Source organism: Varanus komodoensis, unplaced genomic scaffold (genome assembly GCF_004798865.1).
Source record: "Varanus komodoensis strain SLA01 unplaced genomic scaffold, ASM479886v1 scaffold3, whole genome shotgun sequence".
NCBI lineage: Eukaryota > Metazoa > Chordata > Lepidosauria > Squamata > Varanidae > Varanus > Varanus komodoensis.
In genome coordinates, this window is record NW_025335761.1 from 52,583,885 (window position 1) to 52,597,117 (window position 13,233).

The 13,233-nt window shown below is 38.9% G+C and overlaps 1 protein-coding gene across 7 annotated transcripts in view; it reads left to right on the forward strand.

Moving 5' to 3' along the window:
• The window catches only part of PPP2R5C (protein phosphatase 2 regulatory subunit B'gamma), a 95,479-nt gene that overhangs the window by 38,920 nt on the left and 43,326 nt on the right, over nucleotides 1-13,233 (forward strand). Inside the window, exon 1 of one of the 7 annotated variants that reach the window (XM_044437122.1) lies at nucleotides 1,412-2,242. The exons of 5 other annotated variants lie outside the window; for them this stretch is intronic. In XM_044437122.1, the coding sequence (XP_044293057.1) occupies nucleotides 2,149-2,242 (94 nt within the window). In that variant the 5' untranslated portion in view covers nucleotides 1,412-2,148. Of the gene's footprint in view, nucleotides 1-1,411; nucleotides 2,243-13,233 lie in introns of those variants that run through there. One more of the 7 variants, XM_044437120.1, reaches the window with a different exon arrangement.

Genomic DNA, 13,233 nt, shown 5'->3' on the forward strand with positions numbered 1-13,233 from the left:
AACAGCAGGGGGTTGGACCACCGATGGCTGAGTGTGGCTTTATAAGTTTCAGAGGCCACTGGAAGCAGTGGGAATTTACAAATTATCCTTTGTGTGATATATTGCCCCATGAATCCTTCCCTCAACTAGGTGCCCTCCAGGTACATTGAACTACAACTGCCAGTAAGTCCCACACAGCATGTATTGGAAGCCATGGTCCAATTCTTCTGAGAAACACCAGGTTTGGAAAGGCTGTCCCAGAATAACAGCACTGGCAATGTCCAGACAGTTTTTGCCACCTTTATTAACTGGGCTTTATGAAAACAGGAGTGGGGATTAGGCTTGCGCTCTCCCTCCCTTGTACCTTCCTCTCTTCATTACCTGTCACTTTTAACTCTCATTCCTGGTTCAAGTTCCTTGTTATGTCCTGTCAATTAAGACATCTAAAGAAGTGTCAAACATTGGGTACTGATACATTAAAGCATGCAGTTTAATGTTTTCCCCAAAAGCACGTTTGTGGTTTAAACTGGTCCAGATAGGTACATGCCTACAGTAAATTTGTTGACTGTTGTAATAATCCTTAATTTATGTTTTGATAGTCATTGTTTAAAGTTTTCTCTTGGCTCTGTTTTCTCTTGACTAAACTAATACCCATTTCATATAGTAGTCCTATAAGCCCCCTGTATTTTTTCTGGTGTACCATGTTTTACATATTCCAGTTTTAGCATCTGGGAATCAACGTTTGTGCCTTTTAAAACTAGGGAAGACTTTACTTCTGTATGTTTAAAAGCTATATGTGAATTGAAGCATGTCTGTTTTCTACCATGATTATGGTTCACAAGAATCATCCCTACATTCAAGAGTTCTCTGAAGAATATGCATAGCATACAGAATATAAAAGCATCAGTGCTGGATTACTAGTTCAGAGGAATATCCCAATGGGAAGCCAGAAGCAGGGCATGAGTAGAATAGTATTGATGTTCCCCAGAAACTGGCATTGATAGATGTGCTGCCTCTGAAACTCCAGCCAGTATATAGTCATTGAGTTAGATCCAGATTTATGTTGAATCAAATGTGCTAGTGGAAGTGAATTTCCCCGCCACCTCCTTCCTGTGGCATCCCTTTCAGCCTGGTAATGCTATGGAGAGTTAGGAGAACCTGCTGAATGGGGGCAGGGCATTGTTAGGAAATCCCCAAAAGCTGGGTGGAGAGACCTTCTTCAAGCAGAACCCTTCTCTGGAGAGCAAAAAGTTCTGGATTTAAACCCCTCATGGCAACGGAAACTTGGCAGGATTTTTGAAATTCTGAAGGGTTAAGTAGCAGGCCAGCCCACATGATTTACATCTCATGTAAACTGTGCATCAAATTGATTTATTCTCCTTTTAAGACTCCAGCATATCTTCCTGTCACTCTACCAAAAGTTTGCTGTTGAATCCTACCACAAACTAATGGTATGGTGACAGGAGTAAGTGTTGCAGTTTTACAAAACTAAATTTAACCTAACTTATCCTTTCAAAAATTTTAAGGAGGCCCTTGTGTGGTGAAAAGTGTTTTTCAGTATGTATTTGTGGAGAAAGTTTTTTATTATTCACACTAAGGCCATACAAAGAAAATACTGGAGCACATGCATAAAGTTGGCACATTTGGCCTGAATGGAGGAATGAGAGGAATAAGGAAATATTAAATATTTCTGTCAAATACTGCTAAAATAAAAAAAAAAACAGTATTTCTCTTTGTGGGTCTTTCCTGCAGAACATGTTAATACACCCTGGAAAATCCTCATTTTCTGAAGTGAGATTAATATATGCAAGTTCACCATCTTATTTCTTATGAAATGCTTATATATTCTGAAGTTCGTAAGTGCTTGTATTTTCAAATAGTGTTCTAGGTATTCATTTACTAGTGATGAATGGAGGTACAAGAGAACTGACAAATGTACAAGCTTAATGCATGGTGACAACCCTACAGAAAGCTCTTTTCATTTGCGGCTTTTTAGAGTCATTTTAAGTTGGTGAATTTAGCCAATCAGCTTTCTTGTCTCTGCTGACATCACTAACTAGCCAGTTCCCTCCAGCTGCAGAGAGCTTCAGTTTCTTTTTTTTTTTTAAACTAAAATGGAGGCTGGTTTCTTGCCTTAAGGAGTACATTGCTTTCCCTGCTGAAGCCTAGATGTTGACATGTAATAAAGCTGGCAGCAGGATGGTTGTGGACGCAGCCAATTCAAATGGGCCATTCCAGCCCGTGGCTCTTTTACATATTCGAGGTAAGTTATTTGTCTTTGAATGAATTGTAATCCTCTGTGTCTAGCTAATAAAGGTCTACTGTGATTCTCGGATAAGGAAAGCAGGAAGTCCTTTGTAGCAGAATCCATTTTTGTTCTGATGCAGATCTGTTAAAGTTGCAAAACGTAGGCGGTAGAGTTGCCTGAAATTTTAAAAGATTTAAGATTCAGATGGGCTGCTTGCATCCTTAAAACAGGTTTCACCGCTTTCTACCAAGTGTTCCCTTCCCCCCACCCTTTCAAGCTGTGCTGATGTTAAAGGATGTGAAGTCATTACCCCAGTAAGGTGTTTGTTGGGGCGGGCGGGGGAGGAAAAGCGGCAGGGCATTTAAGTTGCATTGCAGTCCCCCCCCCCCAGAAAATTATGGTTCTTTGTAGCACAAGCAAGCAATAATGTGGAGTAAAAAGATATTTGTTGGTATAATGTGGGTCCCTTCATAGTTGCAGTTTCGACTGCAACTGAACAGGAAAGTGACTAACCCTAACCTTTCACTACATTATTTAAGGTATCTAGTATATATTCAGAAAGCATTCAGAATAGCATGTTCTTTGAAAGATCTGTCTCTGATATTTTGAATCTTAAACAATTGTATAGTGCTGTCATATTTGAAAAGGACATGAATACATACAGCTAGCTAGGAATCTCAGAAAGCTGTAGCATATATAAGTGCCTAAGAGTTAACTAAATTCTCTCAAACTTATTTTCCATTTGCTTGGTTTCAAATACTTGTTATTGGTAATAGCTTTTTAACAAATAAAATATCAATATACATTACTCACACAGCAATGTTTCTGCATGAATTATAATCACTGTATATTTATAGTATCATTTATAAGGTGACATACCCACTTTCCCTTTAGTTTTTGTTGCAAAGTGATAGAATCATAAGCTAATATCCCCCCTTCTTCCCCCATGCATCTCTTTCTGGTATTCTTAGTACATTCTAAACAAGTTGGTAAAGGAAGGCTTCTTAAAGCAACTGGATCTAAGCTTTATACTGTGGAGGCTTCCAGAAATAAATTTGGCAAGGAGTAACTCATATGAATTTCTAACTTCATTCGAAATACAGAATGCAAAGAAAATTGGCCTTTCCTGTATGTTAGTTTGTAGGCTTTAATTTTCACACTTTGATATTGAAAGGTTTATCTTTTATGTTTTCACATGGTTACTGCAAGAGTAACTTTAAAAATCAATGGACTGTTCAAAAGCTGCAATCTAAAGGGAGAAAGACTGGGTCTCTCTTTTTGAAATCCTTAATTGTACTGTAGAATCTCTTACGCAGCAGTAAATAATGTTTTGCCTAAGAAAATAAGGTTTTCATATTTATGCCCTTTCCATAATTTTACATTGTGATTGTCTAAAGTTAAGGTAGAACAAGCAAAACAAACACAGAGATCCGCCTTAACTCTGTCTAGCAAAATATGCACTTCTATTCTTTGACAAATAATACTTGCTAAAATGATTTCAGTAAAAGCTAAATTGCTGTACTCCTCCTCCTGTGTAACCTTTGTTATGCAAATAGGCTCAGAACACCCACTTTCTACAAGTTCCTTTTCTCTTGAAATAGATTCCCACATACATCAAGTTTAACTCTTAATGGTGCCAAAGAACTAAAACATCATGAGTTGTGTCAGATACTAAGCTTTACTGTAGTATTTTGATAGTATGTATGATATGCCTACTGACTTACAAACTCAACAAGCATCATTTTTTTCCTTAAGTAGAATATCATCTAGATAATTCTGTGACCTTATGGAACTCTGCGGGGTTACTTAAAGTACTCTGCAATGGTTGGTTTTAATACAAATAAGTGTGAATCTTTGTTATCATCTTTCAAACATAAAAGTATGTTGTGAATTTGTTTATATATTTATAACTTGACTTTTCAAATGTTCATTCAAATTCATTTGTCATAGTTCTTGAGGAAAATAAGAAGTATAAAATTAAAAAGATAGGTTCCAAGTTAGGACTCTGGAACAATATTTATGAGAGAGATGGGGGTGGGTGATGTGAGGGCAGAAGATAGAAAAGTGACATGCTTAGTTCCTGGCAATTTAATGTCCAACTAGGGTTCTGTAAGCAGGTTCAAACAAATCCAGTTAAATATCTGCTTCAGGTCTTGCCCATCAACATGGGGAGGTTCCAGGTAAATGGTCAAAACTGGACCATGAGTATCATTCTGCCTACTGTGCTTAGAATTTGTAGCACCTGAAAAGTATTGCTGTGAATTGTAGAATAGTCCCTGTAGATTAGCTTGTTGAAACCCATATTGGCATTGAAAGGGGATTCAAGCAATGACTAGGTAATCAGGATACAGCAGATGGACTCACATGTTGGTATGTTAAGAGGGAATTCATATGAGCTAAGAAGTGATGGGCTGTAGTCTATTACGTTGATGATGTAGGTATCTATTTTAAATGGATGTCGCTTAAATACTACCATGCTGTAGCAGAATGTGCTATCTAGCCATGCTACTTCAAAATCTTTTCCATGTGAACGGCAAATAATTTTGTCTGTTCACAGATATACCTGAGTAGAAGACTTCTTGACTGTAAGATTAAGGGCCGCCACCTTTTAGTTTTAAGGTTCTAATTATGCTTGTGTGTGTTTATATATATCTCTCTCTCTCAAGGATGGTTAACCTTTTTCAGCTAAAGAACAGAATTCTACTCAGAGAAGTTCTTGGGGGCTGCATTCCTCTGGTGAGCGGGACCAAAGGCAAATGTGCTGACTGTTGGAATAGTAGAATACATATTGTTGTTCCAGGTAATCTTGGGGAGCAATACACTTTAAAAGAAGGTGCTTGCTTGCCAGATTGGCTCAAAAGGTTTGGGATCTTTTGCTGGGGTTTAACCCGCACTGCCAGAGAGAATGAGCCCTAGTTTTGCATTCACACAAACACAAATAACACTTAGAAAAGTTTACTTAGCAGAAAATATAGAACAGGCATAAGCTTTTAACCCAGTGTTATCTAGACAGCAAATATTTGTGTTGCATCCCGGTCTTACCCTATATTTCTAAAGAGGTAAAAATGCTTCCTGCCTAGCAGAGAAAAATAAAGACACTAGCAGACAAAGTGAGAAGGAAAGCAAGTCCATTACCCAGCTGCTGGATAAATTCTCAACAGCTGGCCTTTGTGAGGGAAGGAAGGGTACAAGACCTGTGTTCAGAGCTTACCCCTGCTTCCCACTATGTTCAGAGCTTTCTCTTTTCCTACATTCCTGATTTTTATCCTATTTTTCTCTGTACTTGCCACTATGGGAAAGATGAGTGTCCCAGAATTATGCTGATTGTTGCACTGGATGCTTGATGGTTTCTTAATGACCTTATCTATTGTTATAGATCACAGGCTGAATATGAGCTAACAATTTTTTAAAAACTAATGCTATATGGAACTGAATTAATAGAAGTATGGCTTCCAAATCACATAGTCCCCTCTGTTGAAGACTAGCTAGTACTCATCTTGAGTATTGTGTCCAATTCTGGGTACCACACATGAAGGAAGAGGCAGACAAACTGAAAAGGATTCATAGGAGGGCACCAAAGATGATCAGGGGGCTGGAAACAAAGCCCTGAGAGGAGTGATTAAAAGAACTGGACATGATTAGGCTTGAGAAGAGAAGACTGAGGTGAGGTATGATACCACTTTTCAAATACTTGAAGGCTGTCACACAGAGGAGTTCCAGGATCTCTTAATCATCCCAGCATGCAGGACACAGAATAATGACTTAAGTTACAGGACGTTAGATTCCAGCTAGACATCAGGGTAAAATTCCTGACTGTTAGAGTAGTGTGGCAATGGAACCAATTACCTAGGGAGGTTGTGGGCTCTCCCACACTGGAGACATTCAAAAGGCAGTTGGACAGCCATTTTTTGTCAGGGAAGCTTTAACATGGCGTCCTGAAGTAAGCAAGGAGTTGAACTCTCCTACAATTCTGTGATTGCTGTCTGCCAGGTGATCATCACTATGTGTATTTTGTATGGGTCCTGTGTTTGCTAACTATGATTGATGGGGTAATTTCCAGTTGTCTCAGGACAGGATGTCTCAGGGTCATCTTCCTTGCAGAGTTGTTTAGCCTAATCTCTGTAATGGGAAAGTCTGGCCTTCTAGCATTCTTTTTTTTATCTCCCACTGGCTATCCCAGGAAACTTAAGTCCTTCTTCCTGAATTCAAGCCTACTTAACATGGCCCATTGCCCGAAAGTCTTTTCTGACCTGGAAGCTTATTGTTATGGCACTAATATTGATATAAATGAATGCACTACAATATCTGTTCAGAAGTAAAAATAACATGTCTACTGAAATATAATCAAGGCAGACCTCTTCAATTCTACTCAGAAGCAGGAAAGGCAGAGGAAGGCAGAACATGCTCCAACGGATCAAAGCTCAGGCAACCAAGGTTCCATTTGGATGCCAGGAAGCACTTCCTGACAGTTAGGACCCCAAGGATATGAAATGAGCTTCCACAGGAGGTGGTTGAGGCCCCATTGGTGAAGGTGTGCAAAGATAGGCTGGACATCCACATGGTGGGCATGTCGTGAGCGGAGCCGGCTGGAGCCAGGGGTCAGACTAGATGGCCCGGAAGGCTCCTTCTGACCCACTGTGTTTCTGTGTTTGTGCAGGACTGACTCAGCAGATTTGTTCACAGGGAAGATTCTTATCCCAGATCAGCAGTGGCTCACTGCACTTTACGCACTTTATTTGGTAGTATTCCTTATAACAACCCTATAGTGTTGGTCAGTATGATTAACCAATATGCAAGGTGAGGGCCTAAAAAGAAGCAGTTTGCATAAGATTACCAGTGAGGCTTAAATTGCAGATGTTGTGATTCATGCTGGAGTCCAACATGCTAAACCAGTTTTTAGTATGTAATTAATCAATGAGTGCTTTCCTATTGCCTCCCCCCCACTAGTCCCCCCCCATTCTTATACATCCTATTGGCCACTCTAGAGCTTTCACTCTGCATAGAGTCAATTTCAGCAGCTTGAGATCAGTGGGAGAGGCCCTTCTCCGGGAACCCTCGGTGAAGGATATTAGGAGGGTGAGTACCCGGAGGAGGGCTTTCTCTGCGATGGCGCCCAATCTATGGAATGCGCTCCCCAGAGAGGTCCGCCTGGCGCCGTCGTTACTTGTTTTTCGGCGCCAGGCAGACCTTTTTATTCAAACGTTATTTTAATTGTTAATATTATTTATTTTATTTTCGGGCCATGTTGACTCAAATTATATTATATTGTTTTATAATGTGCTCATTTATTTATTATTGTGAGCCGCCCCGAGACATCGGCGAATGGAGCGGCATAGAAGGCTTCTAGATAAATAAAATAAATATAAGTGCATTTAAGGAAAATAGCAATGTGCGCATTAGGTCCCAAATCTTCTGTCTTTTCAACTTTCCAAAATAGATTCCACACTGGCTGGAAGAAATATAGCCTGCTATTCTGCAGGTGACACAGTGGTTTAAACTGCTGTGCTGCTGGGCTGGTAGATCGAAAGGTCGCTGGTTCGAATCTGTACAATGGGGTAAGTTCCTGTTGCTTCGTCCCAGCTCCTGCCAACCTTCAGTTCAAAAGCATGCAAATAGATAAAAAGGTACCACTTCGGTGGGCAGGTAACAGCGTTCCATGCACTTCGGTGTTTAGCCATGCTGGCCACATGACTACAGAGACTGTCTGTGGACAAACGCTGGCTCCCTCGGCTAGGAAACGGAGATGAGCACCGCCCCCTAGAGTCAGGCATGACTGGATGTAACGTCAAGGGGAAACCTTTACCTTTATTCTCTTTATGACAGAAAGGCAAAATGTTTCAGTCATGGTATGATACTTCTCAAAAATTACTGAATACATTGTCTGAAATGACATAGGATTCCCTTTTCTTGCTTAAGGAGGTTCCTGAGGTGATTTTAATACATTTTGTATATTGTGTATTTTAGCTTGAGGAACTCCCATCACCAGTCTCCATTGATCCTGGCTACAGCTGATGGGAGCTATAGAGAAAAACATCTGGAGACTCACAAATTGCACACTCCTTTGCTACAGAGATCTAATTTAGAAAGTGTATTTTACTTGTACTTAGTAAACAGAGCTCTAAAAAAGTATCCACTTTTTAAAAGTCCCTATATGGCACATATATTTGCCCTGAAATATTTGAGGGGGAAAATAAAGCATACTTTATGTGATTTAGATGTTTTATTATGAAGAATTTTGTTGAAGTAATTTTAAAAGATTAAAAAGAGCCTACATGTCCCTTACACTCTTTAAGCCAAAAAAAGGTACTGAAAACTGTTGACACACTAATTTTAGCAACACAAAGAAATGTGCATGATATGCTGACAACCACTCATCTATTTCATCAGAGTTCAGTGCTCTTCCACTCAGATTACTGAGGTACCACCAGTTTTGCGGTTACTATTTACTAGTTTCATTTCACTCTGAAACAGCTATTTCAAAAACATATGTATTTTCTTACAAACTTGCTAGGAATAATCAGCTGAAAAAAATTACATCTTTGAAGTTGCCAAGCTTGCCTAATATAGTATTTGTAATTGCCAACAATTTATTGTTAGTAACAAAACAAACATGTATGTTCACCAAAAAAACACTAGAACATTTTCCAAAAATATATTTTGGGGAAAATTTCTTTGGAAATATATTTCCAAAAGTGTAACTGATTCATAGAATCATAGAATAATTGGATTAGGAGGGGCCAATAAGGCTATTGGTTCCAGCCTCCTCCTTAGTGTAGGACTCCAACTTGAAGCATCCCTAATAGATGGGTATCCAACTGCATCTTGAAAGCCTCCAGGGTGGGAAAACTGATAACCTCCCTAGGTAATTGATTCCAATGGAACCTATTACCTGGGGAAGTTGGGGGTTTGTTTATTTATTTATTTATTTATACATACATACATACATGTATTTATAGGCCGCCTATAATTGCTGAGGCCTTCCTAGGCAGCTTACAATACGTAAAACACATTAAAACTAATTAAACACAATGAATTAAAACATCTATAAAAGCAATATAAGAAGGGCCACAGCATTCAGGCTAAATGTTTAAAAAAATCTTTAAAAACTATGTTCACCCTCTCTGGAGACATTCCGAAAGTGTTTGGAGAGTCATCCAAACAGGATGGTATAAATTAATGTGCTGCAATAGTAGGGGGTTGGACCCAGTGGCCCCCTTCCAACTTTACTATTCTATTATTGATTGTTTTGTCATGAAGTTTTTCCTTATATTCAGCCAGAATCATCATTCTTTAACTTGAATCTGTTATTCCATGTCTGTCGCTCTAAGGTGATCAAGAAGAGATCTTGATCCTACTCTCTCTGACAACCTTTCAAGTATTTGAAGAATATTATAATTCCCCTCAGTCTTCTCAAGGCTAAACTTGCTCAGTTCTTCCAATCTCTCCTCACAGGACTTTATTTCCAGTCCCCTGATCATCATTGTTGTCCTCCTTTGAACTTTTTTCAGTTTCTCTGCATCTCTTAAACTGTGGTGCCTAGAACTAGACACAGTATTCCAGATGAGGCCTGCGTACAGGGGAGTAGTACTTCACATCATTTGTAAGGGATGCTTCTATGACTGCAGCCTCAAATAGCATTTGCTTGTGATTTCTACCAATTCAAGGTCCTTTTCATAGTATGGTTGGGCCAAGTGTTTCTTTCAAATGCATTGTATTTGGTTTCTTTTTCCTAAGTACAGAATTTTTCATTTGTCCCTATTAAATTTCATTCTGTTGTTTTCAGCCCAGCACTCTAAGCTCTAAAGATCACTCTGAATTTTGTTTGTTTTTTCAGGGTATTGGCTGTCCCACCAAATTTTCTGTCACCTGGAAGTGTGAGATTATAGGCAACATTTGTAAAGCCTCTATGTACACTGACCTACATCACTTGTGAGGAAACACTGGTGACGACACTTTGGTCCATCAGAGTCCTCTTAATAGCTACACCCCTTTCCTTACATTATCAGGTCTTTCTCTTGGTTTTTTTCTCCTTTTTCACTCCCCACCCCATTGCTGGTGCTAATTTGCTGGTGTTTTCTTTCCTTTTTTTCTGCTTTATTTTTAAAGCTCCTACGATTTCTTCAGCATTCCACTTGGCAGTATTTGTTCCATAATGTGAGAAGGAAAGGATATTGTCAGTGGGCTTTATAAACTTTGGCAACCCCTCTAATCCATCATCCAGAAAGACAGCATACCTAACAAGTCTTCGCCACATACATTGGTTTCCATCCCACACAAAGGAGTCTCCTCAACTATCCTGCTGCTGCTGCCACCGCCACTGCTCCTCCTCCTCCTCGTCCTCTAGTTTCATTGCTTCATTTTGACTGACCTTCAGCTTCTTGTTTGCCATTGCATGGGATAACCTATCCTCTGCAGCCTGACCTCCAGTCTCATCCTCAAGAGCCTGAATATTTTTTCTCGTTTTCACTATTTCCACTGATAAAGAATTTCTTCTAGGTATTTTGTCACACTTTTCAAGGGAGTTTTCTCCACTTCATTTTCCCTTGCCTCAGGATTCTCCTCTTCCACTTCAGCTTGCTGTTGCTCTCTCAGCTCCTGTACTTGAATTTTTGGTTGAGGTTTCACTGCTCTTGAGAACTCTGTGCATTCTCTTTTTCTTCTGATAGAACAGCCAGCTTGTACTTGCTGCACACATAGGCCATGTTGGAGACTCCCCCACCCCAACATTACACAGACTCTGCAAGTTACCACCACTGAACAGTCTTCTCTGTCCATAATTTCTGCTCACTTTTTGATTCTACCTTACTTGGATGTATTGTAATGGCCTGTCCTTTGTCCCAATTTCCCTGACGGTTACCAACCAAGTCTTACTAGAGTATAAGTATGTGTTACAAGAGGAAAAATGAGGACTTCCCCTACCAAGCTCATGTTACTATCCATGTTCACTAGTTCTGCTTGCTCATTCTCTGGGAGCTTGCTTGTTTATATAGCCCCCAAACCAGCTGAAGTATGCTCTGCTCTGCTCTGCTCTGCTCTGCTCTGCTCTGCTCTGCTCTGCTCTGCTTGGAAACACAATGACATTTAAAACAATAAGGTTTTGGTGATTGACTTGAATACAGATAGCAAAAGAGAAAAGAGCCAGAGGAAACCAAGACTTAGCATGATGAATGGTGATGTCATGGAATGAAAGAAATTGAGAGAAGAGCATGTTCGTTGGAGTAAACATGAGAAGTTTGGGTTTGTTTATAATAAGTGTGACAATAATTCTGACAGAAATATCCGAGAAGAACATAGAGGGTTATATTTGGATAAAGGCAGAAATTTTGGGGTTAAGTGCTAGCTAAGGCAGCTAGAGCTTGTGTCATTGGTGTGTAGGTGGTATGAGAAACACTGATGTGTGACAGTGTGGAAGGTGGGAAAATAGTTGAAGACCATTTTACTTACATGCTATGATCATATTGTGCAATACAAATGGAAACTATACTCAACTCAAATTTCTGCTAAATGTTCATATCACTATGTACACATGTAACATTAAAGGCTGCCAGGCAACTAGGTTTTTGAGTACTTGTGGAAATGAACCTCATTCCAGATCTGTTTAGATCAGCAATTCCTAAACATTGAGTGATGGCCTACTATTCCAGGTTTCTTGTTCTTTGCTACCTCTCTATTTCTTGAATTTCAGTCAGTGACCATAACACACAGCATGAAGTCATGCTTTGAAAGCAATCTGTGTGGTGACTCTTGTGTTATGGCTGCTGCTTGGAACAGCTGCCATTCAGCATCCTCCCACACAAAGGCTGTGATCTGAAAAACTCAGTGCGCTGAAAGTACATATATAGCAACTTTAACCAGTTGATTCATTTAATTATTGATATGTAACTATTTTACTGATAATAAAATGAGTAAAATATATAATAAAGATATACACACTCATTTTTTAAAATTACAACAGAAATAGTAAAATGACAAATTAAAAAATACCATACTTTTGAAAGACTAAGAGAGCAAACGTGCAGACAAGTTCAGGACAAATTACATTAAACATTGTTGCATTAAACAAAATAGAAATGTGGGTTTAATTGAAGCACCAAGTAAATCATCTTAGTTTTGAATGGGAAATCTAAGTTTTGTTCTCCATTTATCTAGACTTTTCCCAGCAGTTTCTTATCAGAGAACCAGAGTTCCAATTTCCCACAGCCCTACTATAACTAAGGAAAAAAGCCTTCCAGATTATATACATGCTATAGAATGTCTTAAAGACATTATGAAAGAATATTCCCAGAAGTTAGCCCAAGCATAAAAACATTATTTCCCAATAAGTAAACCTATGATGTGTTCATTAACAGTCTCTTTTTTCCATTTGGTTCAGTTCTTTTTATACAATCATCTGCTAGTAGTAACTTACAGTAAAGCCTACCATATTGGCTGGTATGATTTCAAAAGTATTAAATGTATCTTAAAATAATGTTTCTTACTGCGTTCATCATTATTTTTATCAATTACATGTAATAAGTCTTTTTGGTTTTTCTTTTTTCTTTTGTTTTTGTAATTATTCTGTTTTATTTCTGGAGAGGAACCAAAATGGCACATCATCTGTTAAAGGCAAACTAGGATGAAGTCAAGATGAAATATGTGGCAAAAGGGCTAAGATCATCCAGAAAGACAGAAAATTACAAAAAGAAGAGACAATAATGCTTTTAAAATAAAACAGAAAAAAGGCAAGAAAACACCAGCAAATTAGCACCAGGTGTGAGGTGGGGAGGGTGGAAAGGAGAAGGGAAAAATCCAAGAAAAAGACCTGATAATGTAAGGAAAGAGGTGTAGCAGTCAAGAGGACTCTGATGGACCAAAGACCAGTCTTTCCTCACCAGTGATCTAGGTCAGTGTACATAGGGGCTTTACAAATGTTGCCTATATTCTCTCAAAAAAACTACTGTTCTGCAGTAATGGTTAGTCCTTTCAAATTCTACAAGTTTCTTTCATAGTAAAGGAATATATCCTGT